Source organism: Lygodium microphyllum, chromosome 30 (genome assembly GCF_053477565.2).
Source record: "Lygodium microphyllum isolate KBCC chromosome 30, Lygodium_microphyllum_v1.1.10, whole genome shotgun sequence".
Taxonomy (NCBI): domain Eukaryota; kingdom Viridiplantae; phylum Streptophyta; class Polypodiopsida; order Schizaeales; family Lygodiaceae; genus Lygodium; species Lygodium microphyllum.
The window spans coordinates 99,333,716-99,361,701 of NC_141164.1; the positions used below are offsets into that span (position 1 = coordinate 99,333,716).

Here is a 27,986-nt window from a genome sequence, read left to right on the forward strand (position 1 = left end):
CTTGAGAGCATCCTTCTTCTTCTTGCTCCTACTCCACTTTTGTGTGCATCTTGAAAATAAGGGAGAGTAAGAGTATGGCAATGAGGGAATTGGAGAGCGAAGCTTCTTCCTTACCATGCACTTTTTCTCTTCTTCCCCTTCTTGGCTTCCCCTTCCTAGATGAGAGGTGGATTGGAGAAGAGGTTAGGTTGCTTCTCTTCTTCTTCGTGTTTCCTCTTGCAAATTAAGAATTTGTGGATTGGATTGAAAGAAATGGAACAATGGAGGCAAATCCAAGACCACCAACATGGATCATGGAGCCACCTTTTTGTTTCATGGGGTTGAGAGAATGGTGGATAGATTGATAAGTGCAAAGGATGTAATGAGAGGAGGAGAAGAAGAGGAGGTGGTGATGACAAGGCAAGAGGAGGGATTGCCTATTATGACACGTGGGGAGGGGGGGTGTAATTGGAAAAAACTATGGGGGAGGATGCAATTGAGAGGGTGGCCCACATGATACTGTTGGCAAGGGGGCAAGATTCCATTAGAGCCCATGGTGGTGATTTGGCCAAGGGGTTGGGGGTATCAGAGCTTTTGCAAGCTCAATGTTGAACTTGACGGAATGCTTATTGATTCAAGCTCTTCTCTTGTTTCGGCAATGGCTACCTCTCGCATACTAGTACTCTACCCCTGAGAAGAGTCTCTGTATATCTATAAGAGAAAGAGACCAATACATCTCTTTTTAGTGTGATCCATGATTCTCAATAGTAGGCCAAAATAATATTTGAATAAATAGTGAAAGTACCCTCGAATATCATAATAGATTGAAAATTGAGTGCTCCTTTACATCTGGCTCCCATTAGTAAGAACTACGCAACTAGCCAATAACAGATCCAATCCTATGCAAAAGGTGGATGTCCCAAAATCTCAAAGGAACAATGGAGGAGCCATCTAAGTTTGGATGAGACGCCCATGGTAGAAAACCATCTTTGCCTCCTTAGCACTCTTCCCAAATATAGACTAGGACCATTCAAAAGCCACCTCAATACTCTTGTTAAAGAAATCTATAGCTATCTCTAGATAGGCCATGTATGTACTAGTACTCTACCCTAAGAAGAGTCTCTCAAACCCCTCATATCTCAAGGAGAAAGAGACTAAGACATCTCCAATTATTGCGATCCATGGCTCTTTTAGTATCCGGTTGATATGATGATCATGTCATTCAGAGTGGCTCAAAGTGAGAGACAATTCATTAAGAGAATACTAAAAGGGTATTACTTTGTCCATGCTCAAGCCATGTAACTCAAACTAGGATGGCATTTGGACATGTTGGCATGAAGTGTCACCTTCAACGCCAAGTTGTCGCAAGGACTCAAAGTCCAACCATATATATCTATCTCTAGGTATCCCCACAAGTTATGTACGGATGATACTAATTCCATAAGAGCATCTACCATAATCAAAGGATCCCTAACTCACCTCATATGATCCCATATGGAAACCAAACCTCAAATCTCATGCCTCCCTCATAGAGAAACTGAGCCTTGTGAACCTCCTAGATTTGTACAAGGATCCACATACTCTCCTCTTGCGTGTAAGTAAACATCAATTCTAATCTCCTGACCAATTGTGAGATATTAAACACCATAACCTTGTTTTTTCAAGGTTGATTGAAAACCCACTATCCTATGCATATGAATATTGCGCATCCAAGTGTCTTTGTGACCCTTGAGTAGTGTACTATTAACATTGTATCATCTACATTCAAGAGGGGTATCCAAGTATTTGTCACATGAGCTCTTCTATCCACTTTGTTGGAGATATAGTCAGAGATCTCATCAATATATTGTCCAAATAATTACTTGTGAAAGAGGACATCCCTACTTCATTGTAATGGTGGAATAAGCAAGAGCTAAGAAATTGTTAGATATTCATAATTTGTTATTCAGCATCTCATATAATGAGCTCCATAGGTACACCCATGTCATATAATATGTGCATCAATCTACCTCTCTCAAGTGTATCAAAAGCCTTGCAAAAGTCCAAAAATGGGCTCTATCATCCTCAATAATTACTCCAAATGTAAAGACCTAATCCAATATAAAAAAGAACCACCTAAATCCATTATATTCCTATGCTCTGAGACTACCTATCAAAACTCTTTCTCACAAGGCTACAAGCATATAAATTGACCAATATGTAGCCAATCATGAGTCTGGAAAAGACTTGGTGAGATATGGTCATTTGATTTGGAAATGAGCACAAAAGTGTTAGTGCTCAAGCTATTTGAAAGCCTTCACACATGGTTATATTAATTATATATACAAACCTTGAGCATGTCAGTTCAAACCTTGATTTTGAGCTAGCTATGTAAGGGGCAGCATGAGCTATACAGAGTAGAAGCGCTTGAAAGGGTGCGCATCCACCTTGACCTCATTGTGTTGAGCTCCAATGAGGCCCATCTCTTGCAAAAAGCTCTAGGCACAATGAACCATTGGGTTTTAGATTGTGTTAAGTGCTTTCTTTTCTTTATTTTACAGTCGACATATCCTTGTTTTCTAGCAAAATTTAAGTAGACACCCTTTCTCAATTCTAGCCATTTAAATAAACACCCTTTCTCAACATAATAGAGATCAACCAGTCTCCCTTTCTCTTATTGCACACCTAATATAGACTTCATCCATGTCAGTTCAGTTTTGTTCAGATTATACAATCAAGTCTGTTAAAAGTCTTAAAGGTATCCATCTTTCTATCCCTTTTAGAAGATAGCTATTGAAAGCTTGGGCTTCTCCTTGACCAGTAGAAAACTGCCGTCAAAGGCTTCATGTCAACCCAGTCACTTTTCAGGCCACGGATTACTTAAAATAAGAGATTCAGCAATCCACCTTTGGAGTATGACCGCCCACAATTGCATTATTAAGTCAAGTTGATTCAGCAAGGGAAGATTCAGCCTCTTTGTCTTTTCATCCATCGTCTTCAAACCAATTCCTCCCTTCCCCTTGCCTGTACAGAAATGTTGCCAAGAGATGGAATGCCATCCATGCTTCCACCCCACGCCACAGGTTTGGCAAGCAGAAATCTACTCCTGAAGGCAAGAGCTCTTGCCAAAATCTTATACACCACATTCAACATAGCCGAGCAGCCTCTACTGCCCAAGCTTCCTTCGCACTTGAGATCAGCTTTGCAAGCCCTCGATTGAAACTCGTCTTAAGCACACTGATCAAGCAATCTCACCGAACCATACCTGAAGGCCTCCCACAAGGTCTGGAACATTGTTTCCAGGGGGGCATCAGGCTCTGGAGATTTACCCTTTTCATTTTGAAAAAAGCAAACTGGATCTCTCCACTAAAAGGATGTTCCAAGAACACAGGTCTTTGCCACGTCTTTATTAATGTTAACTTTCGGAAGTGTAATCCGCATCCACCTCTTGACGAGCAGCCACTATACTTGACGAGTGACACTGAAACGCCTTTGCCACGCCCTTCTCTCCTGAGATAAGATTCCCATGAGTACGATCAATCTACACAACTATTTCTTCTGCTTTTGCTTCAACCACGCAACTATTTCTAAGGAGATGCCCCAACTTTGTTTGGGGCATCTCCTTAGAAATCCCATTGAGCCCTTAGCTGCCTTCGCCGAGTCTGTAGTACGATCTTGACATTACAAGTATTCCTCAACATTTTGCGGAGGAGCACACGTTACAACATACCCCACACTAGCAGCCAAAAACACATGATATTATTTTCAGCCAGGTTTCTACTTAGCTTTGAGACCTGTGACCAGACTGGCTTGGCCTTCGGCTAGACCATCTTTGAGCATCTAACCATAGGGTACAAATGCCATTACTTGGACACCTTCCAGTGCACAAATTAAACCCTTATGCACAGTCTTGTTATGGGTGTCAACGGCTCGTCACTCTTTTCTGCTACCTACGTTTCATTGGCAACTCTTCTTTTGTTGGAACTCAATGAAATCAGAATATATCCATGACAAGATTATGTCAATAACGTGACAATGCAAGAGTACAAGGTGACTCGTCTACTCTTATTGCAGTTCTTTGGCAAAATAAGTGAACTTTACGCAACCATACATTGTGTTTTGATTTTGTATGGAACTCAGTACAGAAGTGCTGCTGCAATCACGATTTTTACAATTGCAAGTGATACTGAGCAGCACCTGCACCAAAATTCCAAGGGGCAAAGAATGAAAAAGTATCAATTCACCAGAACATATAGAAGTGTTCCAATTTCTGGAACCAAGCCCTCAGCGTACATTGTGTTACCAAGGACCAAAGAAGATCCATTGTGGGTACTGACAACAATAAGACTGCATATCTGATGCTTCCACCTCCAAATTCTCATCTTTGAACTTCTGCAGCTGCTCAATGATTCTTCTCAAGAGAAACCTTGTCTGCACCAAAACAGCCAGCTGATTAGAATTCCTAGTGTGTGCATTCCTTGTGGCTGCTTATCTTGTTTCCTAGCTGTGTCTCTGTGGCTTTGTATGCCTGTAAGGCCCTTCATACATTTCAATATATTTGTATTGATCTATCTTAAGACACACGCACACACACTCTGAGAGAGAGAGAGAGAGAGAGAGAGACCCCTCGGCCAGCTGCAGAAGATTTGGATATGCAGTCCAGCAACAAGGCTACTTTCTCCAAAACTATTTTGAATTCAACTACTTTATCACCCAAAATTTCCACCTGTCAAGACCACGACACAGTCAATAATCTGGCAATGATACATTCAAGAGACTGCCACAACGAAAGACTTTCACAATAATAAATAGTTATTGCAATTTACCTCATACTCTGATTTTACCAGATTCTCTCTTAGCGCTACTTCTCTTTGAAGGTATGTGGTCCTTTCAGGAGTAGTTATCAAACATTTGCTATTCCCATCACCAACTGGGAATGCAGATCTGTAAATAAACAAAGAACCCTTAAAAAATGAGGATCCTTCTCTTATCCTGAATTAGCCTTTTTGTACATGTAGGTATCAATTTGCCTACATCAGTTTTTGAGCACAGAGAATTTATCTCACTATTTTGAAACAAAAAGGCCAAGTACAACAGTCCGATGACCATGAAAACCATTTTTTCCCCAAAAAAGAGAAAATTTGACTTAAAAATCCCTCAGCATAATATTCCCGAAGCATAGTACAAGATTGGCATTGTATAGTCTTCACAATTACTAGGGGGGCCCAAAAAAGAGTTTAGTACAAGGCCTAAGTGAATAACCAGAAATTTTAGTGGGTACCCGGACTGCTGCACCAGGGTGCTTGGTGCCTGCTGCACCCTCTTAACTAAGATCAGGGTTTTGGGGGAGATTTTAGTCTCTTAAGGGAATAGCAAAGCTGAGCAGGGGGCCAATGGATCTCCAACCAAAGAAGCTAGCAGCAAAAAGGGTTCCACCTTTGAAGTTTGAGCCTGTTGCAGCACCTGCTTTTGAGCCTTTGAACAACAGGGTCCAACCAGACTGAAAAGCGTTCAGCAAGGAAGAGAAATACCCACTGGACCAGAATCTCGTGCCTCTTCAAGGCTCCCTCCATAAGCCAAAGAAGACCTAGTGGAGGCCTGCTCCATAACATGACATGCCTCCACATTGCACGATGCAAACAAATCTGCCAAGTGAGGATGCTGGCCAGTACCATCCCATCTCAACTTCACTTTCTCAGCAGATGTAGAAAACCAAATTTCCAAGACTGCGCAAACAATCTACTACACTAGAGCATCAATTGATGTGTCATACTTACCTCCAAGAGATGCCACCCATGTCGGAGATTGTTGAAATTATTCCCCTGGAGTGTAAGTGCGTGCCTGTGAGCACAGGCGAATGTCTGCAAGTAAGTGGAGGTGGTTACTTTGACCATCAAACAAAAGCTTCTCTATTCGAGCATAGCAATATTCCTTACTATTTAGCAAGTGGGGTGGTTCCAAATCAAATCCTACTAGGGATCATGTGCTTTATTACTCCTTGTTAGGCCTTCCCTAGTCATGCATTGACCAAGTGAAGTGTCCCATCAAGAACTCTTTCTGGTTAGAAGGCAGTCGAAGACCGAACCAAGGTAACATAGAGCAAAAACCCGTATTGGGAAGGTCATTGTTAAAGGTTGTCTTGTTCATTAATGGGTCTCTTGCTACTGAAAAATGATAATAAAAGAAAGCTTCTTCCAAGCAAGGAGCCCTAGAAGAAGCTATGACTATGGAGATTAGTCTTAGCAGACTATATACACTAGATCTTGTCACATCACTATGAGAACTTGGGAGGGGATTTGAGGTCAGATTTGCAACTGCCATCATTCGACCTATGAGGGCTAAATCTTCTGACCTTCCCGTGTTAGCCTTGACCACAATTGAAGAGAAGGTGTTGCAAGCTCTCCTCTTCAACCACCACTTAAGGTCAGAGTCTAGCCATACCCTAGGACACAGGAATCACTTCCCTTGGAGGAATCACTTCCCTTGGGAAGCTTCTCCACAAGTTATTGCTACAGCAGGAGAGTGGTTCACATTTCTAGGTTTACTAGATGACACTTAGAGACAGAGACTCCAAAGCCTCAAGATAGGGAAGACAATGATAGAGATGGTGACAAAGTCAATGCCCCTGAGTGGAACCAGAGAAAGCAATAGCTAAAATTTCATGACAAGGCATTTACTGCTGGGAAGGTGGGGTGTGGAAATCTCTGATAACTGCTTTTCCTCCTTGATATACTGCCCATTTCCCATTCCTTCTTGCCTCTCTAACTGTGGCTAGTTCTGCTGGTCTAATTTTGAGTTGAACTAGGATCAGCTCATCGGCAATCCACACTCTTGTTCCTTATAGGGACTTCGTCCATTTCATCACTGCTATCTTCTTTGTCATGTTCATGTACACAACCTTTGCTTGTGTACCTCTTTGAGATAATGTTGATAGGCTCCCCCAAGTCTATGAACGAGACAACTTTATTTAATTGTGCTTTTAACACATCTATTTCCAAGATGAAATCTTGCTAAAACTCTTGGGTGTGGTTCTCCCTGTCCCATTCATGACGGGAGGCCACCGATCCTCCTCTCTTTCTTAATATTTTCAATCCTTTTCTTTTTGTATCTGGCTGGTCAATTCCACTTGTAGTGATTCTATCATGGGCTCTTCCTTTACTCTTCACAAAAAAAAAAGAGAGATAGGGAAGACAGAGAGCCCTGTTTTCGGAGGGATACACTCAGAATTTCGTTCTCTCGAAAAATCTCCCTCTAAGAAAAAGGACACTCCTAAGCAGGAAAACATTAAGGCAACATTTTTAATGGTATCATCTGATTGAGGTTCTAGCAAGGAGGTATTACTTGCTAGAAGGTGAACAATGCATGCCAATTTTCCAATGGGAAACCGCACAACTAACAACATTTTCATCATTGCTTTTTCACTGCAGCATTTACTTTAGATTAGTTTTAAAATACACAGAGGCTTATGGAGTTCAAGCAATAACAACAAAAATTTTGCTTCCTTAGACTCTATGAAGAAGAAAATTACAACCAGAAAACAAAATAACAATGAAGTCTTTCAGAAGAGGAGTACAAGATACATTACTTTGGTGTGACGAAAAGACTCCACTCCTTCAAGGGTGTTGTTTCTTCACTCAAAAATCTCTATGTCAAACATAAGAAGGAAATACTCAAAATTTTCTACAACTTAGGTTTACGTTTAGATGTATTGCATCATGATAAACAGCTATCAACTCACCAGCAACCAGAGGTAGGCATGCATGCGCAACTTCTACAAACATATGAAATCTCCTAGCACATTTCAATGCACACAAACACATAATAAATATGAGCACTCAAAATTTCTGCAATATAGGTTTCCGTTTAGATGTATTGCGTCATGATACGCACTATTGACTCACCAGCAACTAGAGATAGCCATGCATGTGCAAATTTTTACAAACATATCAAATCTCCTAGCACAATGCTGCACAGCATGCACGTGTGCATGCGCACGCACATGAACACAAAAAATATATAAGTAATATTGATCTAAATATACAATTAATTTCACTTGGTACGGACATAGTACCTACATCAGACTGCAACCTTTTACAGTTAAACAGGAGTCATTCCTCTTGAGGTAGGGTTCTCCTACCAGGCTGTTGACACATTAGGGGAGTGGTTTGCTTTCTTGGATTTACCGCGAGGGTACTCAGAGAAAAAGGCTCATGGCCTTGAAGGATCTAAGACTATGTTAGAGATTGTTGCTGTGCACAGAGTGCCTCAAGAGTGAAGCCTAGATGCAGACACTTCTCAAGGCCTCTTTTTAGAGGAGATAGTCGTCTTGGAGTGATTGCTACTAGCAAAGAGAATGCTTTTGAAACGTCCCCCTAGGAGAATCATCCAACCTGCACATGAGACACGACACAAGCCAAACTCACCATAAGAGGGACTGGACATGAAGAGCACCCTGCCACGGCACCATTAGAACCACGAACTGGCCAAGTAGAGGCTGCAAATACATTGCTGGCCATGAAAACCTACAAGAAAACTCTCCTTCTCACCAAGAATCCATGCTCTCCAATCACACAAGAAAGAGACACACAAGAAATAGAAAGATTAAAACCATCCTCACTCTCCATGAAATCTTGCAAAGGATCACAAGAGAGAAAAGCAAGAACAAGAAGGCAAGTGTTGTGCCAAAATGAGAGAGAGGGAAATGAACCGTGACAAGAGAAGATAAAGGAAGAGAGAGGGTGTAACCACCTCAACCTCCCACCTCCCCAAATCCCACGGTTGCAACCACCTCCTTTTCCTTTCTTGAATTATAAAATTCAAATTTGCATACATGGACTAAGGTCTTAGGACATTTCATTTTTACCATGAGACAAAAGGGTTTGACCTTTCCTTTTCCTAGAAATATTTTATAATGTGTCTCTTTTGGACTACACATTTTACATTGCTTCATATTTGATTTTTTTACAAAGGGGTACAAAAGCAAAGTGCCAATTTGCAAAGGATGTTTCCATGTTTAGCACATTTATGTGCCTTTGTTTGCACATATGTGTCGGTCATCAAGACATCATACTCACCTCCCAGCCATAGACCCAAACAGGCTCACCCTCGAGCCTAGGAGCTAGCAACACTTCTGACCACAACCACATCGCAAGGATTGGCATCCATACCACTAGCCCACACCATCCCAATGTACGGATGCATCGGCCAATGGGCCAAGAGTGGTGATCACACAATCCATGTACACAATAGGGCCTTGAGTTCTATTTATAGGACTCAGCTGCCCTAACCTCAAGGTACCCTTAGTGTATTTGCACCAAGTCACCTCATGACCACTGTGACCAGTCTACTAGCACCCATCCGGATGTCCAAGGACATAACACTTCCCCCCTTATGAACGATTGGTGTCTTCATCAATATCCTCAAGAACGAAGTGAGGAAAACAACTCTTCAATGTACATTTTGACTCCCAAGTAGCCTCCATATCCAAGCGGTGTTCCCACTTGACCAAATACTCAAGATAAACGGTTTGACGGGATCATTTAGTCCTAAGGTCAAGAACCAATTCAGATTTGAGTGGAATGTAACAAGCATTATCCTCAAGCCGCGGGACTTCATCAATCGGAACAATCTACTCACCCTGTCCCAGTCGTTTTTTCAAACGACTCAAGTGGAACACATGATGAACTCAGATTTTTTATAGTAAATCTAACTCATAGGATACGGTACTCATCTTCTTGGTAATTTGGAAATGACCGTAATACCTCGAAGATAATTTATATTAATTGTCGGTAGGCATGATCTTGGGTTGTTTTAATGCTTTCCCTCGCAATCATTAACATATCTTGCATATTGTGCAAATTGTCGACTACGGACTGATACCAATGAAACATCCCCCTAGGATACAACTGTGAAGGAAACTGCTAGGGTTTGCACTGAGCACTCACAGAGTGTACGACCACGACAGAAACACAAAGAGACAGACACAGACACAGAGGGCAAAACTCAAACCTTAAACGCAAAACTCAAAAACTCAAACCCTAAACGCAAAACTCAAAACTCAAACACAAACAAAAGAAGGGAGAGAGAGAGCACACAACTCTGAAGTGAATGAATGTTGTAAATGAATGTAAGAGTGTACAGTGTGCTCAAGGGCAGAGCAATGTCGGAGTGTGATGTCCACCAAAGACGGATCCCAAGTCTGTGACCACCAGTCGGAGTATAGGAGTGTTGAATAGTGAATGACAGCAAGCTGGTCACCAAAACGCACCAATTTGGAGGCTGGAAACTGGTAAACGCAGCAGTGTACCACCGATTGGAGGCTGGGAACTGTGCACAGTCTGTTGTAAACAGCAAGCTGAAATAGTGTCTAAGAGCGTCAGGGCCTGCAATGCTGAAAACGCAAGCTGGCTAACCTTGGAGATGATGGACAGCAGGCTAAACAACAGTCTGGGACAGTCTGGAGCAATCGCCAGTAGCTGAGAGCTGTCGCCTACAGCAATGGACAGGCTGAAGATAATGTGGCTGCAGTCGATGATGGCTGGACAGCAAATGGAGGCGGGCTGCAGGCTGGAAACTAGGCGCCAACAGCAGCAGAGGGTGTGTGGGCTGGTGTAACCTGCAAACAAGGATAATGGCTGAATGGGGGTAGCCTGTTTATTTATAGATGTGGAAGAGCGCCCCAAAAATTAGGGTTTTCACTAAACTCTCTCTAACCGCTCCCCGTTTTAGGGTCTCCACTGAACTCTCTCGAACCACTCTCCGTTTTAGGGTTTTACTCTAAAAGAGTATTTTTAGTGTGTTTTGGAGTTGTTTAAGAGGCTAATCAGCAAGTAATGCATATTTTAGCTCAACAACAACCCGCACACGAGACACAACACAAGCCAAACTCAACATAAAAGGGATTAACATTAGACTCACATCCTAGCCATAGAGCCAAACAAGCTTGGGAGCTAGCAGCATACCAAGCCATGACCACATCCCAAGGATTGCCATCCCATACCACCAACCCATACCATCCCGGTGTATGAATGCATCGGCCAACGGGCCAAGAGTCCAAGAGTGGTGATCACACAATCCATATGCACAATAGGGCCTTGAGTCCTATTTATAGGACTTGGCTACCATAACCTCAAGGTGCCCTTGGTGCATTCGCACTAAGTCACCTCATGACTACTGTAACCATTGCTACTAGCACCCATCCAAATGCCCAAGGAAATAACAGCTTCACCTTCAAAAAGGATGATGGCAACCTAGATTATGCAAAGTTAACAAGATGCACCCATCAAAGGATAAGAATGGTTGCAAGGACCTGATCATGCAAACTTACCAAGATGCTTTCATCAAAGGATTAGAATGGCTGCATAGTGTGCTAGGAGTTGATGTATAGATGTTGATGGGCTGCCACTTGTGTAAAGGAGGGTTGGAGATACTAGACTTACAAGGCAAGGCACCTTAAGAGGCTACCATGGGGCTCAAGAGAGTGGGTTCAAATGGAGGGACACCTTTCCTCCAGGGTCCGATGTTCCCATTTTTGGTATACTATCACAATGGGAAGGAGGATGTGGATAACTAATATCAAAGTGGCAGCACAACACTCACATGCACATGGTCTGGAGCATTCATGGCAAACTGAATATGACTCAATTAAAGCACAGAAACACAAAGACAAGCCATGAAGATGGAGGACAGATGGGTTTTATGCATTTGAGCAAGTTTGATTGAGCACATCTTTGGGACTATGACATTTGTTACTCCTAGGATATGCTTTCGACATTTTTACATTAATAATTAGAATTCTATAGAACCTCATAAATATGTTTCTTTAGTTTTTTTTTTTTTTTTTAATGACAGATACATGTATGCTTTTTCTCTTTTTGAGTGCCAAAATACAAAAAGACAGTTATCTAGGATATCAATCCGATTTTTCTTACAGGTAGTGGGGTTTTTCACAAGACTACAATAATATTCAGAAGTCCATAAAGCCTCATAAATATTCTTGTTTAATTTTTATAATGATAGATACTTGCACTCTTCTTTTCTTTTTGGGTGCCTGAATACAAAAAGGCAATTGATCAGGGAGCTCTGCAGCAGCGTCAATGGGTGGATTTAACAAAGTTTTGTGGTGCCTCCTTGGCTCTTTCCTGGTGTTAGGTGGAGCTCAGATCTACAAAAAGCATTCTTTTTTGTTCTCTTTTATTCCCCACAACAGCTTTTCTTTGCCTGCAAATTTTGGAGAAGTGAGTAGCAATCAATTATTCACACCTATTATTCACACCTGAACTTATTAGATGGAGTGGACTGCACAGCACCGTCACAAATGGGACTTGATAGTTGCTAGCATTATAGCTCAATATTTTAGGCAGCAAGATGCAGCCATGACATTGAGACACATGATGTCTGCAACAAACCAAGATTTGGACAAAGATCACCCACACTCTGATTTGGGGATGGGAGATGTTGCTAAGTGTCTTTGGGTGCATGATGGGCAGATTCAAGCACATTGTTCTGCCTAGAATCACCCGTGTCTAGCATTATAGACCACAGATTTACTTTTCACAGAACCCTTGTAGTAGACACTCTCATGAGAACAGACAGCTCGGACATGTTTTCTTTTATATTATCATTATCATCATCTATATAGCTTGCATTATTTGACCATGGTTTTGTTTAACCAAGATGTTCATTAACACAGTTTTATTCCTTTGAGAAAGTAAAACTCTCTCCTATACCACCATCCCAACCAGGGAATTAGCATTTGCCCACTCACTCGCCCCCTTTGCCCTTGGTGCTTCATTTGCCTGCTCTCACCTGCTCCATCTAACCAGCCCCCTCATACCTTCTGTGCTTTCATCTTTTTCAATCTGAAATTTCACTAAAAGCTGTACTAATATCCATTGCATTGGCTGCTAGTCATCAACAAGGAAGAGCATGTCCAACCATATGATGGCAGGCATGCACTGGTTTTTTGTTCTTAAGGATCACAATTCTGTTACTTTTATTTGCAAATGAAGTGGATCACATCGTGAGGATAGGCCTAAAACTTACCAAAAAACACATCTACACTTGCAGATACAAGTATGTGTGTATGCACATCATCGCTTTTGAGAGGTAAGAGAAGGCTCCAAACAATGTAAACAAAAGCCACTATCATCTTCATTTTCTCAAAACAATACATCGGAATAACAACTAGAGCTGCAGGAGAGTATTATCACAGATAATAGGGAAGGTCTAAGCATAATACCCTTTTCATCTGTAACCTAGGCGTTCCTTCCTTTTCCTTGATCAGATCCACCGTACAGCATCTACCTCTATTTTCTGTGTGTGAGCTGGAATGGTACATAAAATTATTGAGACAGGTCAAGACTTCAACATAGAACAATTGGGTACAAGAATAATTTCTAACCAAACACTGCCTCTGATATTAAACAACAGATGTATTCAAACACAACAATGAGTGTATCTTCTTCTTGGAAACAGCTTCAAACCAGGTTATGGTAGCACACAAGCAGCTATTAATTTAAAGCTCATGTCAGTACAATCATTTCCAATATTTGCAAGAAGTTGCACTCATTTGGTGGTTGATTATAGTGTTCTTCCTGTGAAATTTCTTTTAGCCAAAGTCAGACTAAATTTGTGGAAACCATCCAAGACGTTTCCTAACATGTTATAAGTGCAAAAACAGCAGAAATTAGAATTGGGGACAAGGGTCCCTTTACTGTGGCCTAGAGATCAATAGCATCGATTTTCAATGTGTAAAGTATCCCATAACAGCTTAAACAACACACCAGTGATAGCTTATAAGACACAACGAAATGGTACGTACCAATGTAGGACCATTAACTTGAATCCACTCAAGCATATTATGCAGACAGATAATTACAGTCTACAAGAAACCCATGCTGAGATTCAAACTATTCTGTAGAAGCGCAATAAGTATTGCTATGATGGTTAAAAATGTGAACACAAACACTTGTGATATGCAACTAAGCAACATACAAATCCATGCTCAGCAAACTAAATGTTCAGACCAAGAAGATATAAGAGTTTTCAAAACTCACCCAAAATTATCATCATCATGAGAAATTTCCGAATTTGATTGTGTCAACAAGGATTCAACAGCCCCTTGCCAAACACACTCGAGCACAGTCCACTTGATTGATGTTTCCAGCTGGAGTTCAAGAAACTGTTACTTTGTAACTCTGCCTAACAGATTCTCTCTCTCTCTCTCTCTCTCTCTCTCTCTCTCTCTCTCTCTCTCTCTCTCTCTCTCTCTCTGTGTGTGTTGGGGGGGGGGGAAGGATTTTTAATTAAAGAATAGAGACGTTTTCAAAGGGCCTTCGGGTCAAGTGTATTCATTTCTTTGTCCCATAGGCCCTTCTAACTGTTTGAAGAGGTCAATACATCTCTTTTTTGTTTTGTAATAGGTAATTGTATTAATTTTGAAAAAGTACAAGTACAAGATTGTAGGATTACAAGATGTAGCATGGCTCTGGTCCATCATGCATAAAAGTTACGAAGTCATGGCAAAGGAACAAAGGAGATTGCCATATGCCAAGAAAATGAATCATCTTTGACGAAGATATCCCCATGCTGTAGAGGGTCAAGCAGCCACTGGAGAAGTCCGTTAAGCTTCGCAACATGGTGCTGAATGCCCAAGGCGGCATAAAAAATGAATGCATTGCAAGTGACCCAAATATACCAACAAACCCAAAATTTGAAGAAGTGAAATAGGATCTTCACATGAGGTTGTGGCAAACCATGGTATTTAGCTTTACCAAAAACCCAAGCAAACGCACACATCCTTGTGCCCACCACCACAAGCCAAATGTCAAATAAGGGCTCAAATCTTCCAAGAAAAAGGATAGGAAATGAATCTGTGACGGGAAGACTCAACCGCAATGGTACATAAGAAACAATTCCCATTAGAGATACCTCTGTGGTGAAGGGCCAATGCAAGGGGGAGGTCCCCCCACCAGCATTCTCCAAATGAATACCTTGCATTTGAATTTAGCCTTATAGATCCATCCCTCCACTATTGCCATTTTCCACCAGGTTTTAGGTTTGCAGAAGCCCCAAAGACAATTGGCTTTGGTAATCACCACAAACAATCTCTATTCATGAGATGATAAATCTAATTAACAAAAGAGAACTGAAGGGCCAAACACCCTGCAAGATCCCAATCCTGCCAAGGGCAATTGGAATCCAAAACAGGAAGGGGCTACCCGTCTTACAAGAGATCAAAGACTACCCTCCAAAGATCATTATAGCCACCAGGTACCCAAAAGACCCTTCTGATGGTGCAAAACGACATGAGAGTGCCTCAAGGCAAGCATGGCATCAGCCACCGAAGACAATCCAAGACGTGCCATGTGATTAAATTTAGGTCTCCCCTCTGACTTGTCTTCCCATGAAAGAATAGGGGACATCGCTAAAATTTCCATTGGCAATGAATTAGCCACCTATCTATCCTTAGTCAACTGCCAATGGGCCTAGGAAAGGATGATTTTCCACAAAGACACCAAATGATTAAGAAGAGCTGAGACAGACATAGAAAAGTGAGCCTCAACATTAAGCACATGCCACCAAGAGCCCCAAATCCTTGTATTGCCATGCCAAAGGCCTCGGTTCTCAAGGAAAAAGCATGTAATAAGAGTCCAAGGTTGTAACCAATACACAAGGCCTGAAACAATGACCAAAGAAGGGCTATCATATTGGGCTCCACGTCTAAAACAGCCCTACCCCCCATTGATTTTGGGGTGCAAACATGACTCCACGATATCCAAGAAATACCGGCAACTTTAAGACACACGTGGAATGGCTGAGCTTGAGGGTTCCAATAGACAAACTTGGTTTCCAATTTCTGAAATTTCCATTTCAGCAGGATTTTCGGATGCACATCCACCCCCAAGGAGTAACCAAGATGCCTTACAATGCCGCCTTGTTGGACAACCTTACCCTAACACCCTAAATCTAGCAAATTGGAGGCCATGCAATCAATAAGGGAAGATTTGGTAGCACTAATTCGCACGCCCGATGCATGCCCAAATAACTCCCAAACATCCAAGGCTGATTGAAGATTAGAAGCATCAACTTTTAGAACCATGAAAGTATCATCGGCTAGTGCCTGAGCAACAAACTATTGCTGCAAAGGTAGAGAAAGATCAACCAATTGCCATATATACACAAGATGTGATAGCATGGAAAGAATAGGATGAGTAGCAAGTGCAAAGAAGAGTGGATTGAGAAGACAGCCCTGTCGGATCAATCGCGCAACAAAAAAGAATCAATGACTCCACCATTGATCATACCACGAGAGGAGGCACCCATATTGATGGTGTAGATCAACCGTGACATGTGATGTCCAAAGCCCATAACTTCCATCAGATTTGCAACAAGAGACCATTACAAGAAGTTAAAGGCTTTTTCTAAGTCCACTTACACCAAAACAACCTCCTGCTGTGTGTGCCGTGCATAGTCTATGGCCATCTGTGCATTCAAGATATTATGAAGAATGCTTCTACCCTTAATAAACCCATATTGGTGAGGATGAACAAGATCATGCAATTGTTTATGGAGACGGTTTACCAACACCTTTGTGAAGACCTTATACATGGTGCCCATCGATGAAATCACCCTCCACTGCGCAAGTTTGGACAAGGAGGGGACCTTGGGAATCAACTTAATCAACCCTTCTTTCCAAGATGGAGGTATGTTGCTCAATGCCCAAACTTGTTGGCACATGGAAGCTAAAGGGATGCATAGGTGCCAAAGAATTCATTGGTGATGCCATCCCACCCGGGGCTTTTATCATTTGATAGATGCAACAAGATATCCATAACTTCGCCCTCACACATGAGCTTCCAAGGAGTATTGCATGTCATGGGAAACTTGATCTCTAACCAAAGCATAAAACGGCACACGGGGTTGCACAACCCACGGAGGCTTGCAAAGTATTCCCTACACATTTACAATTGATTGGGGATCTGTGACCATGTGACCTTCTGCATCTTGCAACCTCGCCAAATTTTCCCACATTAGGAATGCATGCAAGGTTCGAAAGAATTTATGAGTCTAACAAGAGCTATCTTTAAGACCATCAGTGAGATTCCTTAGCTTAGCTTGTTGGTGCGACTGCAACAGAAAGCCTTGAATAAGTTCATCCAATCTAGCTCCTAATGAGATCAAGTAATCATCATGCAGCAAGTCAACGGACCAAGGCTAACATGTCTTCTACAACATGCAGGCATTGTCTATTAAGCGAAGCATGACAGATCCCATATTGTCTTGATACCTTCCAGACATTTGAAATCAGTCTGTCGAAGGAGTCCAACCTTGTAGTGGAAAATCACATGAAAACCTCTCTAGCAATTGGGTCATGTAGCCCTTGCAAACAACATGACTTAAAAAGAAAGCGTTGAATCTCAAGGGCAACCTACCCAAGAGGCCAGCAAACGCATCCATTGGCTGCCTAATCGTGTCAAGCTGCAAAGGAATATGGTTGGATACAACATAGTTCTGCAAGACTCGCATCTCCAAAATTTCTAGTAAAAAGGAGTCTTCATGCATGGCATAAATATGGTCTAGTCAAGACCATGTGGCCAAGTATTTAGGCAAGTGAAAGGTGAATCCTAAAGCTGATGGGGAGAGCCAAGACCAAAGATCCTATTTCAGGTCATCCATGGCAAAGGCCTACCGCGCCCTACTTTCTAGATTATCCATCAGAGAGTGTTCTAAAGTGGACTAAGATGGGTCAACACATCTGTTAAAATTGCCCATAAGCAAACCCGGTCTTCCTAGGCTCAAAAAATCTTGAAGATGGCTCCACAAGGCCTAACGAGGCAACAAGTCCTTGGGCGCATAAAGGCCAACCAGCCATAAGACCTGGCCTTCAAACACTATCTACATCACCAAGAAGCATCCATGAATATCATTCTTCATAAGCACTAGCTGGACTTTCTCTTGTATAACCATGAGGACACCCGAATAGGGTTGAGCCTTGCAACCAGCATTAAAAAAATGGAATCCATGACAATCCAAGACACAGTTGGCATCATCGTGGCTTTTGTGCTCCACAACACACAAAGCATCCCAATGGTTCTCATGCAAAATACGCCACATGTCATGTTGCTTTCTACAAGAACAAATCCCATCGACATTCCAAGTGGCAATCTGCATTTGTGAAATCAAGGAATTCACGGGCGAGGCTGGCTACTCACGCCTCACTTGGACTTTCTCGACCAATGCCTCAAAAACTCCATCTAGAAAATCTGCCAAGACTGCAAAAGCAGTTTGTCTTATGTGTGCATATTTCACAGGGGAAGGATTGCTTCCACTCGACGCAAGCAAATGAGGATATTTGCAATCCAACAAGGTAATTACCTTGCCTTTACGATCAAAAGCAAGGCGTGCCAGATGATCCTTGGGGTGCTCTCGAGGGTGCTCAACCTGTGATCTCAGATGTGCGGTCTACTTTGAATCGGAGGGGTCCATGACAATTGTACATGAAAACTTAGAAGATTTATCCTTTCTACGCACATATACAAAAGGCATCTTGAGTGCCTAATGAGGAACTCATCGGGTGCTGACTTTCAACCTTCTTACCCTTTCTACAGTAAACATCAACCCATCCCAAATCATGCGGGCCTGAAGAAAGCACAAGTTGCTTTTGCTTGACCACATCCTTCTGCAAAGGCCATTCCCCAGTGAGCGGTGCCTCCACCACCATTTCAATGTCCCCATTACGAGTTACAATGGCATCCTTTTTGTTTGGGCACTCAGCCATGAAATGACCAAGCTTGCCATAAGTGAAAGAGTGACCTGCAAAGGTGCCCCAATCAAGCTTAAACCATAGCAGATACATGCCAATGCAATTAAGGCGTGGCCGATTGGACCTTTTCCTAGAGGTATCGCATAACATGCATAAACAATTCTTGATGCTTGCCTCATACTAGGAGGCACTAATACAGTCTCAATCGCCACCATTGCATCCCTTAACAAAGGGCAATAGACTTCAGTGCAGCTTTCAACTTCAACCCACACTACATATTCCTGTTTGAGTAGATTTTGATAATCGGCCATGGGTCTCCATGGTACCACATGCACCAACTGGCTATCAAAAAAGAGGGGCAGCTTGCCCAGAAGATCATCTCTGTTTGTGGCCAATGTGAGCATGATCTCATAGAAAACCATGGGGCCCACAAAAACCTTGTCGACACAATCACATCTAAGAATGGATGCCAACCACTGATGGATCCAAAGGATCACCAGGATCCTGCCCATGAAGAAGAGTATAACACCATGTTCATAAAATGCAAAGAAAGACCGAAGCATTTTTTGCGTGTCAACCTATGCATCCACAATGTCCTGCTCATCACAATTTGGAAGATTACTATGATTGTGCTGGACATCCTAGCAAAGAGTCAACAAACTCTAGTAGATGTTCCTAATTCAGTTTTGGGGAATCATCAAAAGCATTTGCTGCCTACACATACGAATGCAACAAGGATTCCAATGGTGCCGAGCTATCAAGAATAATCAAAGGAGCATCATCATCAAGTTGTGCCTTAGAGGTTGGAGCCACTTCCTCAACCATCTCCTCCGTGCATGGACCATCTCAACCTCGCCCTTTGAATAGGACCCCAAGGCACCAACCAGCTGATCTATAAATGCCGTATTCAGCTCTGGCATGTTGAGTCTGCAACAATTCACTCCTTGCTTGGACTGCAAAGCTGCAAAGCTACCTGTGACTCTGTGTGTGTGTGTGTGTGTTGGGGGGGGGGAGGGGGGGGGGGGGAGGAGGAGGTTGGTGTGGCATGAACATGCTAGGGCACTATATGATGTTCCATCACAAGAGCAAATACCTTGTCCATCAAACTCTAGGCCAACATAGTGTGGTTTCTTTTCCGAAAAGATGGTGAGATATGCCATTTGGAGGTTGGAGAATGGGAGAGCACATGATCAAGATAGCCTTGTGGCAGAGCATTTTGCACATGCATGTTATGCATTGGCCCCTATCTTGGCTAATCTCTTCAATAGAGCCATATGTGAGGGGTTTCCAGTAAGTTAGTGTGACCACACAATAGTGCCGATTTTAAGAGTGGAGATCCATTGGTCGCTAACAACTACCGTACTATTATGATTGGCCATATGCTAGCAAAGATATATGCCTCTATTGTGGAGCATGAGTTGCGTTGGTGGGCTCAAACAAAGAAAATATGGTCTACAAAACAAGCTGGCTTCTGCCACAGATACAATATGCTAGACCATATATTCATGCTAAGGGCCTTCATTGAGGAGGGACGATCACGGAGGCAAAAAATCTATTCTTGTTTTGTGGATTTCCGCAAGGCTTTTGATAATGTACCACGTACAAGACTCGTGCAAAGGTTGCGAGCCATTGGGGTCCCAAAGGATATGCAGTGGTGTATTTATGCATTGTATGAAACTGTGACATTGAGAGTACGAGTGCCTAGAGGCACAACACACTCAGTGTCTAGCACGGTTGGTGTAAGGCAAGGCTGTCCCCTCTCTCCTTTGCTGTTTGGACTAGATATTTCTAATTACATACAGAGATGGGGTGATATGGAAGTCAGCTTGGCTGGGGTACTAATACTAATTTTGTTATATGCAGACGATATGGTGCTTATCTCAAATTCACCTGAGGGACTACAATGGCATCTGGATGCATTGCATGTGTTCTATGAAGATAAAGATCTCAAGGTTAATCTTGGAAATACTAAAATTATGGTCTTTAACACCTCGATAGCTTGGGTGACGCACTTAGAGCATCACTTTATGTATGAGGGTTAGCTTGTGGAAATGGTTAGACAATATGTATACCTCGCGGTCACTTTCAAAGGGCCACAGTTTTCATGGAAGGAGACTTCAGAGGCTAGGCTTGCACGGGCATATATAGCTTTGGGTACTCTAGAGCGGCAGTGTGCACACACAGTTTCAAGAGCCTCGTACCAAATTATGGCTTTTTGACACTTTAGTTATGCCCACACTACTCTATGGGTACTGCAACAGGAAAAAGCGGGAAAATAGAAAAATCTGAGAAGCAGAACAAGGCGTAGGGCGGGCATGGAGAAGGCGCCCACAAGAATAATAAGTCCGGAAAATATCCAAAAGCATGGAAACAACTGCCAAAAGTCCAAGCCACAGCCGCCGAAGTCTAGAGGAGTTAAAAGCAAAAAAGCGCACCTTTAAATGCAAAGGTGCTCTCAAATCCTTGTAAAAGAGCGCTAGCCTCCCTCCTGTGCAAATTGTGAGCTTAGAAGGGCGGTAGGACTAGCTAGAAAGTGAAAGAATGGAGAAAAAGAACCTAGGCCATGGCGGGCCATGTAAAAATTGAGGATGACCACCCGTCGGAAGTAGGGCATGTATATAAACTTGAAAAGTAAATGAGAAGCTCATTCTTGAGTGTGGCAAAAAGCTACTGCTTCTTCTTCTCTTCTTCTTGCCTTCTTGCTTGTGCTTGAGAGAGGGAGTGAGTGTGAGGGACTGAGGGAGTGACTGTGTGAGAGTGAGGGATCGAGGAAAAGAAGCTCCCCATCTCCTCTCTTCGTCTTCTTCTCTTCTCTACTCTTCTCTTGTCTCGCGCAGCTATGGAGGATGGACCTTGTTGGAGAGGGATTGAGGTTGCTTGAGCTTGCTTGAGCTTGCCTCAAGGATCGTGGAGCTACCGGCGTGCGCGAGAGAGGAGCATACTCGATCGAGCATCAAGGTAAGCTCACTACACCCCATAGGTAGGGAGGGCACGTCGGCTATGTGAGAGGTAGCAAAGGCCGCTCGGCTTGAAACGCTTGACCAATAAGCGGTCCGTAGGTCTCGGGGGTTGAGCTTGTAGCTCCCTACATTTTGGTTTCGTTGTCAAGAGCGACGGAATGGAGCCTTGAGCGCCGCGCGCTTCGAATCAAGCATAGAAGTAGGGTCTTCAGCCCAAACCGGTGCTTGAGATAGATAGGAGATTTAGGTGGTTAGATCTTCGGAACAAGTAAGTATTTTGGTTTGTTGTTGAGTAGACAGGTAGGTAAATCAACTCAGCCATTGTTTTAGATTTTTGTTGCGCTAGGATAGGATTAGGACCAAGGAAACAGGGAAAACAAAAGGATTTTCTGCAGCTGAAAACAGGCAGAAAACTGGGAGAAAGGGGCATAAAATCTAAATCTTGAGTAGATGGGTGCAGGAGGGGCCGGGAAGGTGATGGCCGTCTGGGCTCGGGATTCCTGAAACGCCTTCCATGCCTCTTTGCTGTCATGTCCTAAGAATAGCAGAGGGAGCTAGAGGCAGACCTAACGCTGAGCGAGCTTGTCACCAAGCAGCTCATAGACCACACAACTGCAGAACAGAGTGCAACTGCGCTAGCCACCTCTTTACTCACAAGCTTAGGAGTCACGCAGGGGGCAAGAAGCCACAACAAGATCCTTGCAGTGGCCGAGCAGCTGGACAAGTACCAGCCCAGCAACAACCCCGATAGCTTTGTGGAGCAATTCAAGCAGGTTTGCAAAGCCAACGGTCTCACGGACCTCACCCAACGCTCGCAGGCTTTCGAGCTTTGCTTGGTGATAAGGGAAGGACGTGGTACACCATCCTAGACGCAACAGCGAATAGACTTCAATCGCCTGAAGGATCTCTTCATCAAGAGATTTTCAAAGACAAGGTATTCAGACAACCTTATAGTCCGACAAATGAATGTCAGTCAGAAGGACAAAGAGGACATTAGAGACTACGTCACTCATGTACGTAGCCTGTTTAAGAGAATCCCTACCAACGAACGACCAAACGAGAGAGCGGTCTCTACCGTTTTTATAAATGGAATCCACAGCGAGGAACTTTACAAGGCACCGGCAAGCAACTCGAGCTTGCAGAGAGATGTGCTCGCTAGGGTTTTCGATGAGGCAATAAGGGTGGATAACCAGCTTAGAGAGAGAAGCGCTAGAAGCTCGAATCAAGATGGCTCGAGCCAAAGAACCACAGAGAAAGCCAATCCCATCCACAACTTGGAAGAGCCCAATGACAAGGAGTCATATGTGAACCCTTATATCTCGTATGATGAAGAGGGTAATCCGGTCCTCATAAACTATCGACCAGTGTCGGTAATGGCATTAGGAAGGAGAAGAGGCAGAGGTTTTTCAGGGCCAATCCAAGACCTAGTCACATGCTGGATTTGTAGTCACCTTGGTCACATATTGACACGATGCCCAGAAAAAGAGGAGGCTAATAGGGAGAGAGCTAATCTCAGGTGTGCTGAGTGCGGCATCACCCATCTCTTCAGGGAATGCCCTAGACAAATGCCGTCCTCGAGCTCAAGCAATGAACCATCAGTACCTTTGGGGCTGTTTGGCACTGAGACATTCGACAGCGAGGATACACCCATCCCGCTGCATGTCATGACATGTGCACAAACGCGGCAGGCCGGCATATCACTGCCTGGGCCTAGCAACTTAGATGTTGCCTCAATAGGGAAGAAGAGTCGTAGGCGGAGAAAGAAGAAAACCGACGCTAAGATCACTCTCAAAACTGACGAATAGATGACGGTAGTGAGTGGCAAGAAGGTAACTGATGTTAAGGCTGAAACCACCGCTCCGAAAACAATAGAGAAAGGAAGTGCTAAGGTAGGGGAGTACCCCCCCCCAAAGCGTCAATTAGAAGCGATTGAAAACGTCAAGGAGTGGGTAAAGGAAGCCCAAGAGAACCTGAAGGATGCTGAGGCCATCGTAGAAGATGGAACTGAGGACTTCTCTAGTGTGAGCACCCCAGTCTCACCCTCTCGACCAAGGTCAAGAGATGCATCTATGCCACGGGCAGCACCACCTAGGAGAAGCTTAGGAGCCATGGGCCAGCAAAACACCCAAGGCCAATGGCCTAGAGGTGTGGAAATGAAGGAGAGACAAATGACGAGTAACCTCCTTACGACATTAGTAACCACCCCAGTAACCCTAAGCCTAGGAGACTTGCTTAGGCAGCATCCGACACTTTGGCTAGAACTGAAGCACTGGGTAAGGAACCAACTGAGCAGATTGCTGCTGACCTATATGAGCACGATGCAGTCATACAGATACCGAGCTTGACGTTGCACTCGGTGCCTAAATCTCTGTATGTAAATGATTTTTGGGAGGGCACCGAGATGCACGTTGTGCTACCTATCTTGGCCCTAGGAGACATGACGCGGAAAGGAATCATGGACACGGGCGCAAGGGTTAGTGTCTTGAGCCACACAGACTTGCAGGCCTAGGGAAACCCCCCCGTCGAGACACTTAGGTTCAACGTCACACTAGCAAATGGAATGAAGGTAAGGCCGTTCGGAGTTTTAAAGAATTGGCCAGTGAAGATTGCAAGTGTCCAGTTCTCCGTACACTTCATTGTTATGAAGGGAGTGGAGTACGACATCCTGCTAGGCCGACCCTGGATGATGAATGCACGAGTCATCGAGGAGTAGGGCAACAGCCTAATCTCCTTAGGGAATCGGAAGGAACCAGTAAGGGTGGAGATGGATATCTGGAAGACAATACCTATTGATCTAGATGACATCTCAGCCACATTGAGGGGTGACACGCAACCAACCACATCGTATGGGCCGCTGACCAAGTATATTCCTTGCCCTGAGGATGAGCTTGATTGGATGCATGTCCTTGCAACCATCGATCTCCCATTCTCAGACGATGAGAAGGAGTATAAGCAAGCCGCACAAGCCATGTGCATGCCAGATGAGAAACGCTCAGTACCACTCTGCATGATGGCAAGGAGTGCGTGTGGTCAGCCCAAACCTATCACTTTCCATGTCCCAAATAATAAGCTAGAACTCCAAGAAACCCTAGAGTATTTGACAGGCAGATTGGAGGATAATCCTTCCGCTAATCTCTTGCCCCTCAAAGACCTCCTGGGTGAGCACAAGTGGAAGTGGACCAAAGTTCATGACCTGAACTTGCTATACAATTGGGCTCTAGTCACCGACGAGAAAGAGGCTAGAAAGGAGAACCTAGGAGACGACGAGCAGTCAGGGAGCGATGGTTCTGACAATGAATATGAGGATTGTTCCTCCATCAGTGAGGATAGCGAGGAGGAAATAAATACCGTGGAGTACGATACTGATGGAAGGGTGATAGAGTAGATAAGAGCAAACTCCAGGCCCCGAGAAAGGAATGCATATGAGATCAAGAGAGGAGTTATGAGAATGGATTGCGATCGCTCTTGGTTGGAACGCATAGGGGTAGTGGATTATGAGCAGGCTGGAATTGCCCAACCACCAGTGGTACCTGTGTTTAGGATAGATGCACCTACTGAACTACAACCACCCGGGGAGATTCCTTCCTCCAGTGAGGGTTGTGAGTTCAACTCGGAGTCTAAAGTCAGTACGGAGAGCGACCCTTAAATACCCATGCCATCCAACACCAAACGCACCAAGGGGGACTTGCCGGTCCACCTAAGGCGCAATCAGCTAAAGGAGGAAAGAAAGAAACAAACAAAAGAGTCAGAAGCAGAATGACAGAAGAAACCGCGGGACCTACCCAAGCGCTTTACTAAGTTCAAGAAGGGTAACAGTGGTGGTCCTACTAGGAGCAACGAGGCAGGGCCAAACCAACGAACCTATTGAAGAACCTGCCAAGGTCAAGGAAGTCAACCTGGAAAGGGAAGGTGAGAAGCCTCGACTTGTATTCATAGCACACGACCTGACTAAGGATGAGGAGGCTAGCCTTGTTGCTCTCCTACGAGAGTACGTGGACGTGTTTGCCTGGTCTCTGCATGAACTTAAGGGAGTCAACCCCAGGATTGTGACCCACAACATCCCTATGGTCCCTGACGCTGTCCCTGTAAAACAACGCCCTTACCCCATGAATCCAAAGCATGCCCATGCAGTAAAAGAGGAGATTGATAAACTCATGAGAGTAGGATTCATCTACGAAATAGAGCACACGGACTGGGTATCACCAATAGTAATCGTTATGAAGAAAAACTGAAAGATGCGAGTGTGCGTCAACTACAAGAAAGTCAATGCCGCTACGAAAAGAGATAACTACCCATTGCCATACACCGAGCATATGTTTGAGAGGGTCGCAAGTAAAAAAGCCTACAATTTCCTGGACGGCTTCTCGGGCTACAATCAAGTGCAAATACATCCCGACGACAAGCACAAGACTGCCTTCGCTACAGAGTGGGGGGTATTCACCTACATCGTTATGCCCTTTGGGCTACTGAGCGCACCCGCAACCTTCCAATGCCTGTGGTGCACGATATTCAAAGACATGCTCAGATGCGAGCTAGAGGTGTTTGTGGACGATCTATGCATATACTCTAGCTGGGCAGAACACTTAGAGAAACTACGGGCAATCTTTGAGCGGTATCGACATTATAATCTCTTGTTGAACCCCCTGAAGTGCCAATTTTGGGTGAAACACGGATGCATCCTAGGGCACGTGGTCCAAGAACAGCATCGCCACTGATTTCTCGAAGATCAGGGCTATTGTCGACTTGCCACCACCCAACAATTATAAGGGTGTTCAATGCTTCTTGGGTCACACAGGATACTATCGGCGCCTTGTACTGAATTATGCACTAATCACAAGACCATTGTACAAGCTGCTAATTGTATTGGAGTGGACCGAAGAATGACAACGTGCTTACGAAGAATTGAAAAAGACTCTTACCACCGCACCCATCTTACCAGCCCCAGATTGGACCACAACGTTCCATGTGCATATAGATGCATCTAAGTTTGCCATTGAAGCTGTTCTGTGCCAACCTCGCGAACACAACCTTGATTACCCAGTGAGCTTTGCTAGCATGCACCTCACTGACACGGAGATGAACTATTCCACTACGGAAAGGGAGGGGCTGGCCATGGTGTTTGCCATTAAGAAATTTAGACATTATCTTTTGGCCACACCCTTCATCTTTCTTGTTGACCATCAAGCATTGGTCTATCTAGTGAACAAGCCTTGCGCTACAAGACGCATTGCACGATGGTTATTGCTTCTTCTAGAGTTTGACTTCTCTATGGTTGTACGCAAAGGAAAACGTCATTACATGGCAGATCACATGTCCCGCATACCCACAGGTGAAGCAGCTGGACAAGGCATACGGACAACCTTCCAGATGCGCATCTCTTTGACCTGTCCAGTGACAAGGAATTATTCAAGGCTGATTTAACGCCATATTGGGCTGACGATGTCGTCCACATGAGAACATGGGCTACCCGAGAGACCTATCGAGAAGGCCAAGATTAGAAGCCTTATTGTGAAGATCCAACCCTATCAGTTGATTGCCGGCCAACTCTATAGGCTAGGGCAAGACGGGTTGCTACGCAAGTGTGTGGCGAACATGAGATACACGACACGTTGAGAGAGGCACATGCCGGAATCGCTGGGGGGCATTCCAATGGAGACACGACAGCCCGCAAGGTGCAGCAGTCTCAACTGTAGTGGCCCACGCTATTCCGTGACGCAGCTAGATTTGTCAAGCACTGTGATGAGTGCCAAAGGACCAAGGTGCCCGCGCGGAAGGACAAAATGAAATTGACCCCAGTAATAGCACGACAACCTTTCGAAAAATGGGGCATTGACTTCATCGGACCCATTAGTCCTACGGCCCAGTATTCACAGGCTCGATGTATCATCGTAGCAATTGACTATTTGACGAAATGGGCTGAAGCAAGAGCCACAAGGAAGAATGACGCAAGGACCACAGCGAAGTTCTTATGGGAGCAGGTCATCTGGAGATTTGGTTGCCCTATTGAGATAGTGAGTGACCAAGGCACCCACTTCATCAATGAGGTGATTGTCCACCCACCTGGTCTCAACCTTCTTGATTGTCAAGAATCGCGTGGTGGAGGGGGTTGCTCAAGATGCTGCGCCGAACACACACAGAATGCACAAGGAGAAGCTCACTCAAGAGACAAGAAGAGAGATGGAGGCTAAAACGTTTTCTTGCTGATTTCTTCTTCTTCTTCCACACACTTTACAATGTACACAAAGTATAGATAAGGTACAACATAAAAGGAAAGTGGCCTACTAAGTCAAACAATGACTAAC

General features: G+C 44.0%; 1 protein-coding gene across 4 annotated transcripts in view; it reads right to left on the reverse strand.

Moving 5' to 3' along the window:
• Positions 1 to 2,622: 2,622 nt before the first annotated feature.
• The window catches only part of LOC148010168 (uncharacterized), a 99,111-nt gene continuing 73,747 nt past the window's right edge, over positions 2,623 to 27,986 (reverse strand). For 3 of the 4 annotated variants that reach the window (XM_087672586.1, XM_087672584.1, XM_087672587.1), the window contains 7 exons: positions 14,016 to 14,125; positions 13,199 to 13,283; positions 7,544 to 7,602; positions 5,736 to 5,819; positions 4,785 to 4,902; positions 4,583 to 4,684; positions 2,623 to 4,389 (listed from right to left, as the gene is read on the reverse strand). In XM_087672586.1, the coding sequence (XP_087528712.1) occupies positions 4,258 to 4,389; positions 4,583 to 4,684; positions 4,785 to 4,902; positions 5,736 to 5,819; positions 7,544 to 7,602; positions 13,199 to 13,283; positions 14,016 to 14,125 (690 nt within the window). In that variant the 3' untranslated portion in view covers positions 2,623 to 4,257. The remainder of the gene's footprint in view (positions 4,390 to 4,582; positions 4,685 to 4,784; positions 4,903 to 5,735; positions 5,820 to 7,543; positions 7,603 to 13,198; positions 13,284 to 14,015; positions 14,126 to 27,986) is intronic. The other variant, XM_087672585.1, reaches the window with a different exon arrangement.